General features: G+C 36.4%; 1 protein-coding gene across 1 annotated transcript in view; it reads right to left on the bottom strand.

Moving 5' to 3' along the window:
- Positions 1 to 9,308: 9,308 nt before the first annotated feature.
- The window catches only part of LOC139690430 (pyrokinin-1 receptor-like), a 116,064-nt gene continuing 102,399 nt past the window's right edge, over positions 9,309 to 22,973 (bottom strand). Inside the window, exon 3 of the mRNA XM_071587880.1 lies at positions 9,309 to 9,923. Within this exon, the coding sequence (XP_071443981.1) occupies positions 9,309 to 9,923 (615 nt within the window). The remainder of the gene's footprint in view (positions 9,924 to 22,973) is intronic.

Raw genomic sequence — 22,973 nt, 5'->3', positions numbered from 1 at the left:
AGAAATCATAGGAAAAGTGCATGAAATGACCATATAGAATCGCTGACTGAAATTGCAAGAAGTCGCTCAAGCTGAAGGTATACCATCTGAACGAGTATTTCACATTTTAACAGTGGAATTGGATATAAGAAAATTAACTTCTGGATGGGTGCCGCGACTCTAGATGCAGGATCACAAACACATCAGAATGGGAATTTCCGAATAATGTTTTACCTGTTTTAAGAGCAAATAACAAGATTTTCTGTGCTGGTTTGTGACAGCAGATGAAACTTTGATCCACTACTATACCCCAAACACCAATCAAAGCAGTGGAAACATGTTGATTCATCACCGCTAAAAAAAGCAAAGGCAACACAGTCGACCGGAAATGGGATGGCTTCAGTTTCCTGGGATGCACAAGGATTCTGCTGATAGATTACATGTCCACTGGACAAGCAATTACTGGATAATACTATGCTAACTTCCTGAACCAACTACAGCAAAAGATATATGAAAAAAGGCCAAGTTAGGCTAGGAAGAAAGTCATCTTTCATCAAGACAATGCTCACTCCCACACAAACGTCATTGCCATGGAAAAAAATACATGAACTAAGGTATGAATTGTCACCACACCCACCTTATTTGCCTGACTTGGCTCCATCAGATTTCCATATTTTTCCCAAGCTTAAAATTTTCCTCAGTGGACGGCGATTCTCTTCAAATGAAGAGCTAACAGCTGAAGTAGACAGGTATTTTGCGTGCCTGAAGGAATCTAATTTTCGAAATGGGGTCAAGACATTGGAACATAGCTGGACCAAGTGCATTAGTGTACAGGGTGATTACATTGAAAAATAAAAAAGTTTCGCTGAGGTAAGTAGTTTATATCTATTACATTCCGAGATCTTTTCTGATTGCCCTGGTAATAAACATAGCAAATTGACAAGTGGTAATTTCAAAGATGCAGTGTAATTCTCCATTGCATGTTCACATCTTCCCTAGTCTCAAGATGCTTCTGACATTACCATTAGACAGTAGTTGCCAAGATAGTGATGAGTGATATTACCTTTCCATTCTGATTTCTTGGATTCATTTCCCAGACTTTTAATTGATATTGATTCTTGGCTCGATGAAATTTACCTGTGAAAGTAAAAAATCTTCAGTTTATTACTGTGAGTTGGTAGGATTTTATACTTACCTTAAGGGTCGTTTTGTGATGATGCTGAATTTCTCTTCACATTTTCACTTCTTAATTTGAGTTTTATCCAAAAAATCCATCTACCCTGAAAGGCCCAATATACATCAATACCCCAGAAGTTACTTGCTTACCCCCAATCAAAACCTAGTATATTAGAGGATATCAAAGCAGCAGATAATCTCTCCCCTTGGCTAATCTCACAGGCAATATGAAATACCAGAGCTTCCAAACATGGGTTAGGCTAAAGGGAGGACGTAAACTACCTCAGGTGAGGGCTGTACCTTTCTAGGCATGGCCAGTTCACAACTTGTCTTCATTGTGGCTCTCATTTCCACCCGCAGGATAATAAATAAGCAAAGGATTTTAGGAAAAAGAAAATTCTAGATAGGAATTTAAGTTTCTCAACGACTTTTTATACAACCACTTTGAATTGGGACAGCTTATCTCTTGAGCATCCCATTTGCTTGCTTAATTTTTAACTTATTACCTTATATTACATTACCTTTGTAGTACATAACCGTCTGTCAATTTATCCTTTCCAAAGTCTTTAGTAGTTATTACATACTTTAAAAAATATCAATTTTTCTTTTATTTTAATTCTTTCTTTTTATTGATGAACCACTAAACAAAACAAAAACAACAATTTATTTTGCCAAAGGATAAAATCTTGAAATTATGAACCAGTTTTCATGTATCATAGTTGGATACATGAAATTATGAAATATATTGGTACCATAATTGGATGAATAGAGGCTAAAAGTCCCAATTTACAATATGGAATCATAAACATAAGCAGCTTATTACTCCATCTCACTTTTCACATGACAGTGAAGTGATACAATGAAACCTGGGACATAATGATAGGTTTTTTTAATCCAATGGGAAATTATAATTTTTCTTGTTAAGCAGTATTTTTGCATTCCATCATAACATAACTCCGAGAAACTGTGGGAGATGCCGCGACAGTAACTTTTAACAGAGTCATCCGCTAATATGCATTTCAATGCATCAATTTCAGAGTGTAAAAATCATTTTCCTTGACTGGGATTCAAATCCAGATCCCTTAATGTCCACATCAAGGGATCCGGGTTCAAATCCCAGTCAAAAGATTTTTACCCTCTGGAATTATTGAATTGAAACAACATAACTCCTCTGAGTTTGACCAAAATAAAACACAGTAGTATTTCAATCCTCTCAGAGGAGATTAACCAGTATATGGAATATTACCATACCCAAAATCCATCATATTCCATAAATGAGCCATCTCACTAAACCATGAAAATAATTTGAAAGTGGAGCAACTGGCTCTTAAAATTTTATTCACAATAAGTGACCATACTCCCATATGTTTCATTTACCTTATATGCCTTGCAAATATATGTTATTACATATCACATTATGCATGCATCTTATTTAAAACACCCTGTAAATAGTTGTAAATAATTTTGAATCTGAGAGAGCAACCAAAAGACATTTCATAACATCCAATTATACTTACTTAGAATTAATCTACAAGCAGGGAGCTATATAAAATCAAGGTTATGACATGTACATTGATGAGTGGATTAAGGTGGATAATTTTCTTCCTTTTCATCCTAGATAGCTAAGAGCTCACTTTGCATATAAAATCATGAAACCTAATCTTTATCTGATGGTGACCAGAAATCCACTTTCCTTTGCAATGATACATGTTTGTGAACCTACCTCATGGTTGAAGTAAGGTATGATGGTTTAGTAGAGTAGAACTACTAAACCATCATACTTACTTCACAATAAAACCAGTTTGGCAAGTCATAGCACTTTTAAAGATTAAGAGCATTTTCAACCATCTTGCATGAAGTAAATAAAACATTTAGTTTTTTAATTTCACCTCAATAACAATTAGTCTCAGTGAAGAGGGTTTTGAACTAATGAGTACTTGTTAGTTTTATTGAATATTTTAATGCAAAAACAGGCAACAAAGAGAAATAGTTCCACATATGAAATATTTCTTTAATCTAAAGATACATCCACATCCTTGAATAATGTGAGAAAATATAAAATCATTTCATGATAATGTCCTTCTAGCTGGACTTCCTTTCAAAACCTTCGCAATTTTGATCAGTGGCTGAGATCCGATTTCAATTATGTACCTTTTCCAAGAATTTGCTCTTCATATTAAGCAATATTTTGGCTAGGAAACCAATTTATTGACATATACTTCATTCCTTCCACTCAAATCCCATTTCAGGTATTAATTTTAATAAGAGCCAATGGCAGAATTCCCAGCTATCCAAAAAGGGTTCCCAGCTATCTGTGCAGAAAAGTGAACTCAACTTCGATAATCAGGTATTAAAAACATTAAAAGAAACTGGGATATTTTTTTGAAAGAGTTTAATTGATTTCAATGATTGACTTCCTTTGATAATCATTCGGGCAAAATCATATTTTTACAATATTCTTTAAAAATTTTGTCATAGCTACAGAGGAAGTGGAGGATAACTTCAGACAAAAGTGCTTTTCATTTTTAGATGGAGGGTAAGCAATTTACTATTTATGGATACAAAAAAATAATGCATCCAAAAAAGGCACACATTGCTTTATCTGGATAATCATACAAGACATTTTAAACCATGAAGACACATTTATACAAAAGAACCTGATCAGCAACATCATATTTGTAGGTTGATAAATATCACCATCGCTGTATCGTATTGTCTACTATGAGACATACAGGTATGCAAAGAATAATCACACAATGTAAAGCTTTTGAGTTCTTCCCTAATATCAGAATAAATAAAATTTGACAATCATGCTTAGGACGATTATCTATGACTGAGTTACTCGAAAAAAAATCCAGAAAAATCTTGCAGAACAACAATTGTAAATGTGAATGTGGCATGATAACACAAGGAATTACATATTCCATATATTATTCACAACAGTAACAACAACATAGAGATATAAACATTCAACATCAAAATCACAAACACCTAACTCCAAGACTGGATAAAAGAGAAATCCTCAAAAATATTTGAGATGTGAGTAAATGGATAAACTTGAATGAATAATTATTAATTCTATTTTAAGTACGTACTCCACTATTTCAGGTATCTTCTATCATAAATCTACGGATGTCGATGAGGCAAGCAGTTGAAGCAATGTGTGAAATTAATGGGTGATCAAATATGACTCAGGAAAATTACTTTGACCAAGGAAGTTACCTACGAGAATTTCAGCTCTCAGGAGACTTCCTTCGTTCAATTAACCATTTCTTCTTCCGGAGTATTAGGATTTATATATCAATCTTTGTAGATTGTATCATCTAGCTCCACAAAGATGCTTTGAATAAAATTTTGAACAAGAGAGAATAATAATATGACGGAAATCAATAAAACTTGATGAGTTCCCTTCCATTTAAGTTGGATCAAGGGCTTGTGTGTTCCAATGATAACTTCAAGTGGAACTGAAAGAAGCAATGATGGTGTCTGCCTCCACTAAGATCACCCAAGCCAAGCAGATTAAATATTAGCAGCCACAATATAGGAATACTCTGCAGCTTCTTTAGCAGCAAAAGAGGTGACTGTAAGACCCATCTGAGGTAACCATTTAAGGAACGATTTCACATTAATACACCACTGAGAAAGACATTGTGAAACTACCTCAATTATTATTCTCATGAAAATTGGACACTCACAATGAAAAGAGTATTGAAGACTGGCAGATAGTTGAGAGATCCCCTATGCTGGGCAGGGTGTCATAGAAGAAGAGCCAAGGCCTCTAGTGTTTATTACTAACCACGCTTAACTAATTCAACAGGAAAATAGAAGACACAAAGTGTGAGCCAGAACTGTTCAAATGAGAATACATATAGGGATGTCATTAAAAAGGGTAACTGTGAAAGAACATTGAACGATGAATGATGACCAGAAATTTTAAGGCATGTATACAAAAGCATGTGTATGTGTTTCTATTAAGGCAAAAATATGTACATATACGAATGCATTAAGTAAGGTGGAAAGATGACGAGAATGTTAGTGAAATAGATACAGATTTAACTAAAGTTAATAAAAGGGGTCTCAAGTGAGATTACTGTGCCACAATGCTCTAAATTGGGGAGAAGGATGGTGAATTTCTTCAATAGGTAGCGCTACAACACAGCATAGATAAAAACTTCTGGAATTATTGTTGCCACTTAGTTGAATACCACAACAATTATTCAAGAAGAGATTTAGATAGGGAGCATGATCAAGTAGGCAAAATATTTGGGAGTTCCCCCTGAAAGAAATCATTTAAGAATTTTGATGAACTGGAACACAATGGTGCGTTATGTCAAAGTGAGATATGGAAATGAAAAATGTAAGTATTGTTATTTACGAACAAGGAATAACTACTTGAAGAAAAATAATACAGTTTTGCCACAATTAGTACTTTCACATTAAAGAATCATCAACAAATTGGTGCATGTAAAATGAAAGGATATACAAGAAGTTACCTAAGGTAAAACATTTCATTATATGCCATAAAATATATGTATAAACGTAAAAATTTATGGACAGCACCAACAAGTTACAATGTTAATGATGGAAATATCACATTTATTTTATTCACAAATAATTTTGCATGGTAACATAAAATTCAAGGGAATTAAAAGTGTGAGAAAGTAACAAAGGCAGTATGTAGAAGCTTTAACTAATATATGGATAAAGAAATATCAAAAATTAGTTGATGACATTACAGGAAAGAATTAGAAGATGGAAATACAATAGTCTCAGAAAGTTGAAAAGACTGGAGATTAATAGCAAGCTGCACAGCAAACAAGTAATAATATATGCCAGAAGAATTGGGAAAATTCTTTATTTTCTCTGTAGATTTGGAGAATTCATTCAGCAGTAAAAGTAAATGTAACTGGTGCAGAATATAGTAATGCATGTAAGTAAAAAACATTTTATTTGAAACCCATACAACAGAAAGAGATAAAATCGGGTTGCTAGTGATAGCTCAGGAAGAGAGACACTGTTGTCCATTACTTCCCATACTATTAACAACATAAACCAAGGAACTAGTAGCATGAGAGCCATGGAAATGTTTGGAATTAGGAATGGAAGTAATCATGACTGTGATATGGGTAGGGTAATATAGAAAAATTCATGGACACTAATGCTTAATTTATTCAGGTAGCCTTGTGGCTGCAGTCATTTGGGCATATTGTAGAATTAAGGTATCAGATGAAGATAAATATAACAAAATAAAAATAATTAATGTTCAAAAATTATAAAAGCCAAATTGATCATTAAATCGGTAGAAAATGCATTAGAATAAGCAGAACAGTTTGCATTTTTGGTTAGTACTCTGGATGAAAATTAACATAAGAGTGAGGAAACTAGGGGAACAGTTATATCATTAAAATCACTATAAAAAGAGGAAATCAAAACAAAATTGTAAAGCAAACACAAAAAGGTAAAGATAAGTTTAGATTTTGGTATGGAAGTGTATGGAGAAAGTTAACTTAATAGAGAGAAAGACAGGTTGTTTTGCCAAATTTTGAAGCAGATAAAAAGGAGCAAGGTGGAGTAGAGAGAGATAGAGAATCAATATTTTCATCAACATTTAGAGAAAAAGAAACTTGTAAGTAATTATAAAGAAAATAAAGTAAGTTTTGACTAGTAGGAATAACTTCAGAAGTTGATGACAAAAGGCAATAATAGCTTTCAGAGTTTATTCAAAACCCTGCTACAAATAAATACATATCCTATCATATTAACAAACAACTATGTCTTTTCCTGTTGTAACGCTCGTAAAAATGATATCTTTTAAGGATCCCCACTCCTGCAAGAGGATATTAACTTTATCTTGCCTTATATTCTCTAAAGTCTCCTTAGATGAAATGATACTTAGGAAAATGCCCCTTTCTCCTACTTTACAGGCAGACTCCTAGACTTCTCTGATTTTCTTTTGTATTGAGAGGCCTGCACATTTTTTATAAAACTGCTTATGTGTTCAAGCTCTTTTTTTTACATCTTTTTGATCAGCACAATGCAATGATCCATCCAGAATGACATAAATTCATTTCATACCAATAAGAATTCTTATATAGAGGGAAAAGTTAGGCGTTTAGTTAATGTATTCACAAAGTCTTTTCTATTTATCATATCACAATGGAGTAATGAATTTTTACACATTTTGGACATTCATTATCATGAATTTAAACTCAAATGTGAAATGATAATTTTTTGTGAAGATTTTTCATCATTGATCTTAATTAAAAAGCAATTTTGTCCACCACTACCACCTGGCTCAAGATATTATAATTTAACTGACACACGTATTTTTGCATGAAATTAAGTCTCTATTCCAGAAAAAAATGGCTAATTAATTTATAAAATAGAAAGAAAGACGATCATGTACATTTCTCTGTCATATCTACAGTATGTCAAATCTTAAATATGCTATAACTATCTCTACTCTTCTTTTTTTATCAAAGTCAGTAGAAAAATAATTAAAAACTGTTTCAGATTAAATTCATTGATAGGCTTTATTATAATTAAAATTTAAAGCTTAAGTGTATGCCATGGAAACAATGAAAAGGAGAATTAAAACCAGAGACTGTGCAAGATTCGTAAGCAAGGATAGGGACATGAGAGCTTGATGAAGGAAGAAATTGTGCTGAAACAATCCATCCCCAAACTTGTAAATGGGATGCAATGTTAAACAGTTTAAATAAGTATGTTTGACTAGCATCATAGGTGTGGCTTGAGAATAAATGGGTCCAATTGTTTCTGTTCATAATTGTAATACAATGAGTATACATTATTAAAATACAATAATTTATAATTTATTATAATGGCAGGAGTATTATTAATTGCTTTCTTTCATTTCACTTATAAATGATTTTTTCAGGACACAGACTTAACAGAAACCAACATATTGACCATACGATTTCTTGTGGTGGTTTAAAATATTTTCTGATCTCCAGTAATTTTTTATTATGTTTCTCATTCAACTTGATCAACAGATAATTAATATGAAAATATTTTTTTAAACTATTCATCACTACAAAACCACCCAGATCAAATCATTATGGCAATAGTCTAATGTTACATTATTTTTCTCATTCAATTTGGTGAACAGATCATTAATATGAAAATATTTTTTTGTAACTGTTTATAACAGCAAAACCACCCTGATCGAATCATTATGGCAATAGACTGATGCTAATATCTGCATATACAGTGTTGGAAATACGTAAATGAGTTTTATTTTTCATTCACTCCAAATCTAATTAAGACTAACATTGATTGGAAAAAGAGTGATTAAACACTTGGAACAGAATTTCCATGCAAGCATCACTGTGCTGACACTACTTTAACTAAAAAAAGAATCCATTCTATGTTTCCATCATGAAACAGTAGTAATTTGACAGATACCTCGGAATAATGTCTTTTATCCTTTAAATGTATTTGGAGAGTGGTATCAAAACTCACATTTATCTACATATTATTGTACATAAGTCATCTTGGACCACATGGACGGTACTAATAGCAGATAACACATTATTAAGAACAATTAATACCAAAATAAAAATTCCATTGAATTTTATGGAGCATGCATGCACAGAATATATAGAAATACCCAAGCAACCTTGAACAAATTGGTCCACTCACATTTCTTAAATTATTCCATTTTAAATTACCACAGTCAATTAATTTCACTTAACTCTTGATTAACTGTATACGTAGAAAAATTATAATTACGTATCAGGGTCGAAATCAGTTTTAGGGCAGAGAATAATCTCCCAAATCATTCTCTTTATTTATATGACTATATTTCATCAGATAGTCAATTGTGCCCTTTTCCCCTAAGAGTAGAAGCAAGGTTCCACCAAGGGAAACACGTATACGTTTCAGTAACACGGAATGAATATTGTTCGGTGAGCCATTAAACATACCGATCACCTGGAAAAATCTCCCTTTTCGTTCAGCTCACCCATGTAGCTGGCCAGCTCCGGCCCAGTGAACTCCATTTCGTCCACCTCATGGAGACTGCTGTTGCTTATGGTGCTCGCCCCTACACCACGATCACTTCCGAGGCGGGCTCGGCGGCGGCCACCCGCCTTCTCGGCGTCCTTCCTCCTCCACCGCCAGCCCACCCAACCCTAAACCACGCCGCCACAGGTCTCAGCAGGGGAAGACTCGTCGACGGGTAGGCTCTCGTCCTCGGCGCCGTGTTCGCCCCTCGGAACCCCGCCGGACATCCCGGTTCTGGGTGGAACAACCGTGACCTCATCGTCGGTGACAGCCGATGGCGAGGAGGGAGGAGAGTGGTGCCTCGGCGAGGGGAGTAGAACGACCTCGACGGGACCCCTCTCGCAGCCGTCCATGTAGACGATCACCTCCTCCGCCGACACGTCGTACAGCTCCACCTTACTCCGCGGGTCCGGGGATGGCGGCGGCAGAGACCGGGAGGTCGGCGGGGGTAACGGCGGCGGCTTCGTAGGGAGGTCTCGGCCGGGAAAGTAGTATGAGTGCGAGTGCAAGTCTCCAGACTTGGTGGCGTTGGAGCACCGGACGGTCACCAGTCTCGTCCTCTGCCCCTCAGCTGGGCACCGCCCCAGTCGACCCCCGCTCAGGCGCTCGCTCTGGGTGGTGGATGTGCTGCACGTGCGGTTTCGGTGGTTGCCCAGCTGCTGCCACGAACCTCCTCTCCGGCTAGATTGGTTAGAGTGGCTGCTGTTGGTCTTGATACATCCGCAGTGGTTCCCCAGCGTGACCTGCGCGAGGGATCTTGGTCAAGTACGGGAATCTCCGCCCAATGAATATTAAATATCAAATTACTCGTATATTAAATGTATCTACTGCTGACCGGCTGTGTATAATTTTACTCGTTTCGAGGAAAATACACGTCTAAATAACAAACCATTGAAATGTGTCACCAACTACATCTTTTTCGCGATGTATTTTTTAACGTATATTTGTTCGTGAATTATTTATGCTCATTCTTGGAGATTTCTGCATGAAAATATTCATTAAAATCTGTAAATTCGCTCAGCCGATTAGTAGATTCAGATGGAGCAGGAACACGATTCCATCGCAACACAATCTGTTTACCTAAAGATATCCCCGCCCGGAGTTCCGACTGATCAACGGGGTGACTGGCGCTTATCAGAATTTTGAACATCCTCCCTCCTCTTCAGCCAGCGTCGATCTAAGTCACCAGCTCGCTTAAACCAAAATTGGCTCTGGTTCAGCCTCTGGATATATGAATGCGTGTTGCGCCTGTCATAAAAATTACAATATCGTTTGATCCATACTTCTGTGCAAAAAGAGCTCCATCAACTAAAAGCAAAACGTTGCGTCACCACACAATGAATTTGTGTTTCTGGAAATTAAATGCATAACGCACAACACTGATGCATGCAATTCTATTGATTGGCCAAGAATATCTCATGAACACAACCTTGTACAATTTCACAAAATTTTTTCTATGATATTTTGAACTAAAAATTAATTTATATATCACTACTCATTCAGGAAATCCCCAAGACAACTAAAAGTGATTTTCAGAATAGGTTCTTATTTGCTGCATATTAAAAAATGTGGATCACCCGTCAGTATATTTTTCGTAAAAATAATAATAAAGTTTGCCACACCTATGCTACATAACATATTAGAGATATTAGGAGAGAGGCTAAAAAAGTTACTCACTGTAGAAACGAAATATCATAAAATAATATAATATATCTTGTAATATTTTTTACATCATAAAATATTTTATACGAAAGTCCCACATTAGATTGTAGATTACAAGATTCTCAGAGATTGGAAAACGTCCGCAGTACGTAACACGTATATTAAAAAACGGAAACGAAGAGGAACCGAGCATTTGCAAACCTACTTCCCTCACATCCATATCATTCAAAATGATGGTACATATAATTGCTAGTTAGATAGTGAGGCATCTCGATAGTCGAGAGTTATTAATGAAAAAACCAGCACGGTTTCTGTAAGGCTAAATCCTGCGAGAGAAAACTTGCGCTTTAAGATGGCAGATTGAAGTCAGTCAGATTTAAGACGTCACTTTTCCCACGAACGATTAGGAATCAGAATAACGTTATCCAAACGCGCTAATGGGGAATAATATTTTGCGTCAAAAAGAGGCCTGATGTGTTTTCACTCCCTGCCACACACAATATCGATAGCTTGCAGGTTACCATGCATGAAATGTATTATCGAAAGAAGGTGGATTTAGGTAAATTGAGATGACGAAAACGTATATTTTATGCAAGGCACGGAACTTAAATATAAAAAGATCTTAAAAATTATTAATTGCTTTCGTCCGCTTCCTTAGCTAATCATTTGACAGCCGCTAAACAAAATAATTGAGACCAAATCTAGGAAGAAAATATAGTTTAAAATCCGATTAAGAAAACAACTATTTGTACTGCGAATCCAATTACAATGGCCTTGTTTAAGAACTAAATTCTTAAACAAGGTTATTGTAATTGGATGCGATTCCAGGATGGTGATACGAGGATGTGAGTATTAAATCGACCGAATTACTACCTAAACGAAATGAAACTACCACACAACACTTTACCTTTTAGAGAATTTAAACTGCTGCCCATTTTCGGAGGGAATCAGCAAATATGTACAAAGAAAAATACATGTGCTTCTCCGTCGATTAGAAAAGAAAAAAAATTACTACTGTCAGAATGATGTTTATTCCTAGGAAGTTTCATTCGGTGAAATATATGAAACATTTGAATGTAAAATAAGAAGAAAAATAAAGAGGAAGGCATTAAAAAATAGAACATCATTGAGATAGCAAATAAGCTGACATTTCCAAGGGAAAATCAAGCCTCGGAGTAATAAGAATTTTTGCCGTGAGTTCCTGGACGCATGTGTGTCGAATTTGTCGGTTTTTGTCACCCCCTTGGTGTAGGCATATGTGATGCACGCAGGTTTCAACCTGGTCTCGACTACAAAGGATTCCGGGGGACAAGATACGAGGGGTGTCAAGAAAATAGCCTACGTTTCGACCTAGCGTGGCGGTGGGTAAGGCTATAGCGGCCATCTTGGTGTCTAAACGTCCCTACACTCAGTACGCATCCTGCCGCGGTAGTGTGCAGACGGTGGTTCTTTTAATTTGCTCACGGCGAACTCTTACAATGTGCGCTGCTATGGAAAATCCCGCGAGTTGGCGGCGTATTTAGGGAATCGAAAGAAAGAGTTGGCACAACCCGACTTCATCGACGATAGCTGTCGAAAGCGAATGCACGCAAATCGAGTTCACCGATCATCAACCCAAGGATTGGTTTGACGCACCCTTTCCAACCAGTTCCCCAAGATGGCGTTCTCTCTTTTTGTCTACTTATTTCTTCGCATTTACGTCCGTCATTATTTTTTTCAAGCATTTAATCCTCGATCAACCACTGTAGTACCACCGCTCCCTTCGCACTTGGGTCTTCGCATCTTATTTATCTATTTAAAAACGTTTCATTACTTCTCTTTTTCAGAATTATTTTTCTTAGGTTTCTTTCTTCCGCTACTCTTCATTGACACTGATTGATTTTCGTTATTTCGGTTGAGTCCATAGAACGGCCCATAGTACTCTCATTTTTTCTCATTTGAATCGGTTCGTTCGATACTCAAAATCGCCTGTCTTGATTAATTGCAAACTTTCGATAACAACTATGCGGTCATTTCCCCAATTAGCACGCTAAAGATATATTTCTCTGAAATTTCGAAAATTTGATACAAACAAATATTAAGCCCTTCCTTTTATCTTGCTATTATTTTTAAATTTGATGCAACTAACATGGCAAGCATGCGCACAGTAATGGTCATCATTGCGAATATGCGAATTCGAAAACATTCTAAGTTAACCAAAACAATAATACTTAAATTAATAAGTTGAAACTTCTAAATATGAGTGCTTTATCAGTGTAGCTTATTGTATTTAGATATATCTTAACTCGTACTTACAGACTATCTGCTTTGAATCATCTATAATATATCATTTAGGTATTGAAATGAAATGAAATTATTGACTTTGAAATTCCACACACTTTTCCACTTACATAAAGTCGATTATTTCATTTCATTTCAATATGTTACTTAAATTCCATAAAGTTACGCCGGAGACAACAAATTTAATTAGTGAGGTGATCAATATAGTATATTTTGAATTGCTATAATTATCGCGATATATTCTTGCATCGGCATTTTTTCCACGATACACCTATCGGAGAAGAGATATTTTTTTTTTAAATATCAGGCGTTCATATTCACCATGGATCATCCAAATAACGGATATAACAATGATGAATTATCGTTTTTAGACTAATGTTCTATTATTGACGCAGAAATGAAGTGTAGAAGACGTTTTCATTTACTTTTAGAAAGTGGATCTTCCTATATTTCGGTTTATTATAATATCAAATTTGGATTCGATGAAGCACGTCCCCGTGAGTGCGTCACGCAAAGGAATTTACGATTTGCTGCTGATGATCATGTCGGCCTCCGTTTTCATGGTAATTTTCATTCGAAACTCTCACGGCACACGCACCATTTAGATAGCCGTTAAACACTTAGCCATGGCTTTGTAATCTAATCCTGCTGTCTTTATATGAAATTTCGCTCTTATCGTAACCCAAAAGAACGACTTTGAAATATTTTTCTATTAACTCTTGTGTCGTTAGATCCGTTATTTTCGAGGACGAGGAAGAAAATTAGAAATACTTCGAAATGATTGTAAGAGAACGAATGTGAAAATAAATTTAAACATTCCGTGGCGAAATGCAATACTTCAGTAATGCTAAATATAATCATAAAGTTATAATTTAGGTTTAGACAATGACGCATGACCATTCGACCTTCCGCCCATAAAAATAAAACACGAGTCGGCAGCATGCGCCTAAGGATGGCTCCCGTGGGATCAAAAAATAGCTTTACATTTCCTTTTCGGCTCAAATTTTTTCTATAGAAAAAGAAATTTTTTAGTTCCTACATCAAAATGCTTTCTCGAATACATCGTGAACCAAGAACTTCCACTTCTAAGGTATGGCGAATGTTTATGACTAAGACGAAGTTGAAAGTATTTTTTGGAAACATGTGAGTAAAACTGAGCCAATCAAGTCGAACGACTCTGAAATGTCACATGGGAATTTGGGATAAATGAATCGTAAATGGAATGGTCTTCAAGATGCACAGAAATGTAATTGGTGCACAAAAATGATAAACATGAAGTTTCGGAACTGATTAGTATTTCACCATTTTTAGAACCATTATTTGCTGCTCATCTGTTTATCATTTATAGCGTGTTGTCACACACTTCACGTCAGCGACTTCGGGTGATTGGTGAACTGGTTCTTCGACCTCTGAGGTGGTAGACGCTTAGAAACGGGTGGATGCATCAATGATCTGCTTTTACCTTCGCAAGACTGCGGTGGAAGTTCGACTGAGGATCAATTTTAAATTTAGTAACGATGCGCATGGATGTGACACAGACCTTCGATAAGCTTAAGCGTTTTAAAAACGTTAATTGTCGACGATGTGCGTTCTCCGTTCACCCTCCCAGCAGCATAACGCCAGAATACGTTGCCAAAGCGTGTACATATATATTCAAAGTTATGATTCGGCGAAAAGGATATTCGTCTTAATCTTAAGCACTTAAATTTTCGACGAAGGTTGATTTTAAAATCAGAATTTACAAATTAATTGCTCTACTAATTAATGTGGGTAGCGGTAGTCCAGGGGTTAGAGCGTTGGAGTACTGACCGGGGAGCACGGGTTTAATTCCCGGGCGAGCCTCACTGGACACCTGCAGCTCCACCCTAGCTATGTGATTTTTCGGGCACCAGATCTTCCTGGGAAACCATAACCGGCTCAGGGAAAGGAACTGCCCCCCCTACCCTCATGTGTGAATTTCACATGCCGGCGGGCTTAGTACTGGGTGAGCTCTACCATCACCTACCAAACCGACCTTCCGGTTGATTACTGTGTTTATGGTTTTTACTAATCCGTCTTCATACTGATAAACCGAGATGAAGGAGATTTTCCGTTTGATGCGTTATTCACTTCTGAAGTGGTATTTTATTATCCAGAACTTTAATTTTTGTTTCAACAAAGCATCTTATCAAAACATTCCTTTATTCTAATCTTTACCAAAAGTGAAATTGATCTTCTTTGGTCTCGATTAAAAACTTAACATTGCAAGAACGTCTTGCTCCCCAATGCCCGAGATTTACCACCTTGCCATGAAACAACAGTAACCTGTGCTTACAAAGGTCTATACTTAATTTACGATGTTTTAGTTTCATGGTGAGGCAACACCGGCACGCCACCCTTCGAGTAAAAGATTCCATCCGCGGAGAAGACCCGAAAAAAGAATCTTACGTATTCTCTTCCGCGCATCAAGTTATCTTTTTTCGTCCATTTATTATTCTTCTCAAACTTTAAGTGGACTGAAGATGCGTCATTAAATTTCGCATTGTTTGTCGAGAAAAAAAATATATGAGTTAAGTTTGAAATTCTAAATCGAAACTCACAAATATCCTATTTTGTATCCAGGATATTGGTTGCAGTAAATATTTACCTTAAAGTTGAGAGAATAATGTTTCCGCCATTACGGTATGCCCTTCGAAGACAGTCGGCCGCATTCTTCAAAAGAGAACGTTTATTCCTGCCAAACTTTTCGTTCGCCAACCCATTAGCAGATTCTTCCGCAGCCATAAAAACCCTGACGAAAGAATTGAAATCCCGCATGCGGTCTGATGATATACATCTGTTTTTTAAGGGGTCGTGAATTAGAGTGCCTTACGGTTGATTCCTTAACCCGAAGCACCGTCATCTCATGGGTATTTGAGGGAAACAGCGGATGCTTATTTAAATAGTGAGCGTATTCAATTTCGATGGACCTACACTATGGCTCCGAGACACCAATCGTGCTTGGATCGTACTTTGGATCGCGCATCAATTCGTATTGCTCCGTCGGAACATTCAATGGGGTAGCATAGAAAACTAATCTTTTGCACAAAAAAGTCTCAGATTCAGCCTGGTCTGAATATAGTCTTGAATAAATTAAGAACATAAATGAGCAAAGTAATCAAATATCGACAGTAAAGATGTCTCGTGAGCTCCTCCTGTTTCAAATCTATATACTTTACCTGAGTAAATTCAAACGCTTAATTGAAGCTTGAATTACAAATATCTCTTCAAAGGCATAAAGTGTGCAAAGTAGCCTTCTGGTTAGCACGCATCGCTGCACTCTCATTAAAAATTAACTCGGCGTGGGATGAATGGGGATCGGGCCAAATAGGGTATGGATGAATTGATTTGTGGTTGACCATTTAGGCATCGCTAAGGCGCTGAAAAATGAAATAAAATTGTTAAAAAGTAATTTATAGCAAACGTTAACACTGCGCGAATAATCGACTTGAAAATATCCGTTTAATATTTCCTCACCATACTGGAGTGTCAACACCAACAGCGGTTTAACCTTTTCCAGGTCTCTTGGAAATTAAAATTCTTGCTAAAAGTTCAGTTGAAATAATTTAAACATATTTCAATAGTCTTAAGGCGTAGCCTAGATAAATTATTACAAATTTATCACTTAATTGGCAACAAAATATAAGGTAGAATTTAAATTATCTAGATCTAACACTGGAAATATCGAAGATATATTCTATCTTTCCACTGAAACATTCATAGAAGCAGTCAGTGCACACGTGGCAATCTCGCAAGCAGACTAATTGCTCCTCTATTGTCAAATACGATCGGAATCGCTATTATTACGCCTTTGTACATGTCCCATTAGCTTCAAAGTAGAACACGTTTATTATTAAAGAAATAATTAGTATTCTAGTCGATGGTAAGCCTTTGGCCGTTTCAGCATGATCTAACAATAAAAAATGCACAAGCCTGACAATCACCAATTCATTATCAATGGAGGGTTTAATGAAATTTTTCCGTTGACAGTTAAGTTCTAGCAGCAGTGGAATTTGCCGAAATGGCGGAGTACGACTAATAGAAATGAAGCACGTTCATTAACAGCTGTTCGTTGACAAATGTTTGTCGTAATGAATTCTTTTGTGCTATTCACTCGAAGGCCAAACTGTTCCTAGCCAGATAAGGATGCCATTTTGGATCACTCCAACATTCGAATTCCTTAAAAATTGTGATATTGAAAAGATATCCACAACTCTAAAAACTTTGATATGGAGCATGTACAGAGCGGAAGCATGGTAATTGAAGCGGTATGACGTGCGTAGAGTTCAGGCTTTCGAAATGTGGATGTAGACAAGAATGGAAAAGGTGAAATGGATATAAAAGGAAACAAACGAGGAAGTGCTACGCATGGCGGGATTGGAGGGGAGTTTGTGTTGGGAGAAATCCAAAGGAGGCATGAAAGTTGGATGCAGAGCGTTTTGATTGACAATGGGATGTTGAAGACTTTGATAAGAGGAGAATGTTTGGCAAGAGAGAAAGGGGCAGGGATAGGGTAGGGATGTTGGATTGAATGAAGGGAGGAAGTATACGGAGATAAGAGGGGTTTATTGTAGAATAGGGTGTCAGGTTGGTTCGTTAGGAAAGGCAAGGTAATTATCGCCAACGCGTTGGTAGCTTGGGTCCATCCAAAACCTACATTAACCGATAGATTATATATATATATATATATATATATATATATATATATATATATATATATATATATATATATACACACACTTTATATATATATATTTTATATATATACTTTATATATATATATTATATACATATGTGTGCATATATATATATATATTTATATTTGTTTATTGTCTACAAAGGTGTATTTACTAACGCAAGTCTTATATTAAAAGAACTCCAGCAAAATATTATTACAGCCTTTTCTCTCCCAAAAAAAAATGTCCTTTCCTAACTACATATTACACAATAGCAACTGATAATTGCGTGCATGTAAGTGTCTGTAAAGTACTTGGGAAACTGATCACTGCACACCGGTTACATATAGTAATTCAAAAAAACTATTGCACTATTTTAAAAAATTCACCATGAAGATTTTATACATGCATGGAACCTGAAAAAAAGAAAAATGAGCGACTTATTAAACAACTCTGTCCCTTAAAAGTCTTCTCTCTATCCTCACAACTTCTCCTTCCACAATATGCTATATTATTTTCCTAACGGTAACTAAACTCGTAGGCTCTTTGCACTGTTGGCTGAGTTCCGAGAGCAAAATACGATATTCGGAGTGGTTGGCTACAACGCTTCCGATCACTCTAATCAGTTTCAGGAGCTACACAGTTTTCAAATTTGTTCTTTTTTTTAAATGGACGACAGATTGCCATCAATATCATTGACTAGTTCTATTTCTTAACGCGTCACACATATTCGATCTTGATCCTGATTGGCATCAGCGGTTTTCCGATTAAATTACAGGATACTTACTGCCCACCGCAACGTAAACGTTAGAGGACTACTCGCAAACAGTTTTGGTGAGAAAGGTTATAATCTGGTCTGCAGGAAAAGTAGGATTCGACTTGGCCCTAAATTTAACTCTAAGAAATTTCAAATTTACCCCCGACCAGTCAATTCAATCCCCCCTCTCTTCCCACGTTCACCAATCCCGAGCGACGTCATATTTATAGTTCCTACCTCGCCCACGTGAGAGGTTAAATCATTTCCACCACCCCATCGTCTCGATTTACACGGCTAGAGCCCATCCTCATCCTCCCGTTGACCTCACCACCATCGGACCGCGTTCGTCGATGAACGCGCACTCGATCAGTGCGAGAAAAACATTCGACTGTATCCAGAGCAATTGGTTTACGTTTATTGTAAATAATCCCTCCTTATTCCCATTAAAATTCTGAGGTTCTTTTCCGTTGCGGCATTTGGAAGTGCACCAAAATTCCTGGAAATGTTTTCTTCCCCTGAAGTTATAATGGGAGTATCTTTTTTCAAAGATATAAATACGGAAAGATGGGAGAGGGAGCGAGGAGGGAAAAGCGATTTTCGAATAGTGGGGTTAAGTCGGATCGGAAGGAAGAGTTTCACCACTCGGTTCGTGATCTGATGGGAGATATATATTTAATGAGGCAATTTAAGAACATAACTATCCTGCATTGTTTGCAACAAAAGTGGTTACAATTGATTATCGAAGGAAATGCTATTCTCCGTGTTTATGTAGACAGACATGTTATCTTGGATGTGCCTGGGTGTATGTATCGAAGAGAATTTTTTATCTCGAATATTTCAGAAAAACTTGTTAGTAGGCGAATACGCTATGGAATACTCATATAGTATGTAGAACCAATATCCATCAGCAGTCAACAAATTGGACATTGGAAATTTAGAATGAGTTCCTGATTTTATTATCTATATATCACCTGGAATTAAGTATTGATTATATAAATTTGACTACACATATACATATATGCACATACATGTGTGTGTATATATATATATATATATACATATATATCAAAAAAAATATATATGTATAAATATTGGAAAGAAAGAGGCTTGTTTCTTTTATAAGAAACAAGTCTCCTTGACCAGAACTCGAACCACGGGCCTTCGATGATCCACCATTAATCTACCAAGGAAGGTGTTACCACCGTGTTCCGCGGAATTTTTTGCAACTGAAAGGCCCAATTTAATCACCCAGAGATGGCGTCATAAGCTACTTCTCCCGCTTCCAGAGAAATGGACGGACTCACAAGTGGTAGGGAAAACAAGGGAAGCCATGCCATACAATGCCATAAAGTGACATACAAGGCGTTTAAAGGCACACATAGCCAGAAGAAGGAAATGGCCAAATACCCAACCAAGAACGAAAGCCTGCCAAAGGACGAAAAAATTCATGTGGATACAGATGAAAGGGAAAGCAACAAACAAAAAGGGCAAACAAAAGTTTGATGAGGAATGTGGAAGGCTGAGGATTTCAATCAGAACGAAGTTTCCTTTCAAGGAAATGCAGGATGAAAGTTCCCGGTGGAATATAGGTTTTTTTCTCAAGCATGCATGTTCAATGTACCATTCACCAGCCGGCTTGTGAAAATCAGGAAAACAATATCATTTGACCCTGCCAAAAAAAGGAATTTTCTGTGCAAGACATTGGAATAAGAATAGGTACGCATATGAGAACTTCGCTCTTTCATATTGTGTCATACATTCATTTGACATCATTTCCTAATCTCCAAGGAAATTTCCGTCCACCCTTTTCATAAAACACGCACTATTTATTAGCCAGGAAGAATTTAAATTATTGGAAACTTGGAAACAAAGGCTCGACACTAAAACACAAGATTGGAAAAAATATTACGCCAAAATTTCAATCATAAAAGCAGATTAAAATACGTACGGGGGCTAATTGAATCGTCCTGGAGCATAAAAGCAATTCATCCGAACGTATTTAACCCAGAAGCCAATATTTTTTATCTGGCCAGCTACATCTCTCTCTGGATACCAAACTCATTAAACTTGGATAAACATCGTAGTTTTAGGGGACCATGGCTGTCAAAACACAGAGAAAATAATAGTTATAGAATTATATATAAACACACTTCATAAACGTTTAAACTATATATGCCAAATAAAATCTCTTGCCGATTTTTAAGCTTTGGCCGAAAAAGCTCCCGGATCGATTTTCCCCCAACTTTAATCAGCTCCTCTCTATCTGATGAATAAATTAATTATTAACTTTTCCGTTGCTCAGATTAAAAGTTATTGAATAATAATCACACAAATGTCAATGGCAAACAGCAACGCATATGAAGGAAACTTAATTAAAATTATTCAATAGTTCAGGGCGATTTGAAAAAGTTAATTACTATACGTTTGATTCCGAAGATGATACGCATTCAGTAATACCGTATTCCCACGAGTTAAAATATAAAGGGAAAGCAAAGTGGCCCTGTATAAAATAAGGTGAACATGTTGATACTTGAATGTAGGAATGATGTTACGTAGAATTGAAGTAGATTTTTGTGTATACCACCGTGACAAACGTGGTCTCTTGAATACACGACAGTCCATAAAATTAAAGTTTTGAGCCATCATCACGGGTTATCAATCTGAGGATTGGTTCGTAGTGGCTCTCCAAACTATCCTGTCTCCCGCCAATGCCTTTATTAGCTCAAAGCACCCTGCATCAATATTTCCCATTACTGCTTCTTATGTTTCATTCTTGGTCTTTCTCTATTATTCTTCTCCTCTATATGTCTTTCAATAGTGACCTTTAATATGCTATCTCTGCTTCAAAAATTGCCAAATTACGAGTATTTGCCCTCTTCTTCTAGTGAGTGTCCTCCATAAGCTTCTCTCTTCGCCAAATTTTTGGAATACGTGTACTTCATAATTTTTTACTCTGCCTGCCCATTTTATTTTAATCATTCTTCGGTAGAACCACATATCCATTGCCTCCAACCTTCACTTTATTTTCCTTGGCGCCCTTATGGACCACGTCTTACATCCGTAGAAAAGGGGAGTCCATGTATAAGTTTTAATGCATCACTTCCTAATACATTTTTATGCCCTTAGTAATAGATGATTCTGATAGAAAGATTTTTCACCATTCCTATTTTACTTACCGTATCCGTCTAGCTTCTTGCATCACTTATGATCCTGCTAAATAACAGAACTCTACCACACGTTCCAGCGTGTCTTTCCTTAGTCTTAATTTGAGATTATCTTTCCTACTTCGATTGCAGACCCTTGCTTGAGTATTAATCATGATATAAGCTTTAAACAAATAATCTACAAATGTTTTGTCTAAAGTTAGTCGGTTAGTTAGACAACTAATAGAAATTATCCAGTAAAACAAGTATTTTAGCCATTCAAGAGTAGATTTGTTCAAATGATTACATAATAATATACTATTTTTTTTTTAAGTGTTGAATTCTGATACTTCTAACAACTGTTGTCGTGAGCTGCAAAAGAGATTTACCGTTAACCATTCATTTTGGCACTCTGTTTTTCTTAATCTTCCTATATGTGTCGAAAATATTCCTTTTGTGTTAATTGAAAACCCTAATGATTGATATTTTCTATTAGGGTACTGTTCACTAACATGTGGTCGTTGTGTCGACAAAGTTATAAATCAATCTGGCATGGTTTTCTGTAGCTGCTTCTTTTCCTCTTGACGCAATGAACTTAATTTAGCAACTGTGTACATGTACGAATGAATAAATCAAAATTACAAAAAACAGAAACACTTCCCAAAACGTCCGCAGCTGTTGATTTCATTTTATGTTTGACACTTCCCTATCACTGTGGCATTACAATATACTGCACTTTAGTTGGATAAAGATCATAATTAAATGGATACCCGTGAGTTAATTCATAGTTTTATGGCAACATACAACTATACATAACTAAAAAACAAAGCTTTCTGGTGGTTTCGATCAGATAACGTACATAAAATAAGCGCAACAAATATGGATGGCAGCGATTCGTTCTGCAAATAACTAGTTTTTGTTAAACACCGTAGCGTACTCGTTCGCTTAATTGCATTTATTTTTACCTATTTGCCCAATATTTATAACGAGGAAAAAATATCTAGCTGGATTATGGAGACGCCTCGCGTTCACTGAGCCCTGGATTACGAGAAAATGGAAACATACTCTCCCACAGAACTCATTTCGAGGACATCGGTGGGCTCGGATCCAGTTGATCCAACTGAAATTACTTCTGTTCAAGAGAAGATATATGTCACTTTGAAAATAATTCTGCACCAAAAAACATTATTTTCACATTTAAAAGGAATAGTACATGTGCTAAACACTTATTCTTCTTCTCCTAGAGGAGGAAACCCG

The sequence above is a fragment of the Hetaerina americana genome, unplaced genomic scaffold (genome assembly GCF_022747635.1).
Source record: "Hetaerina americana unplaced genomic scaffold, ioHetAmer1.1.p SCAF_3, whole genome shotgun sequence".
NCBI classification, from domain to species: Eukaryota; Metazoa; Arthropoda; class Insecta; order Odonata; family Calopterygidae; genus Hetaerina; species Hetaerina americana.
Note: the sequence above shows the minus strand (reverse complement) of the source record. Positions and strands in the feature narration are given on the sequence as shown.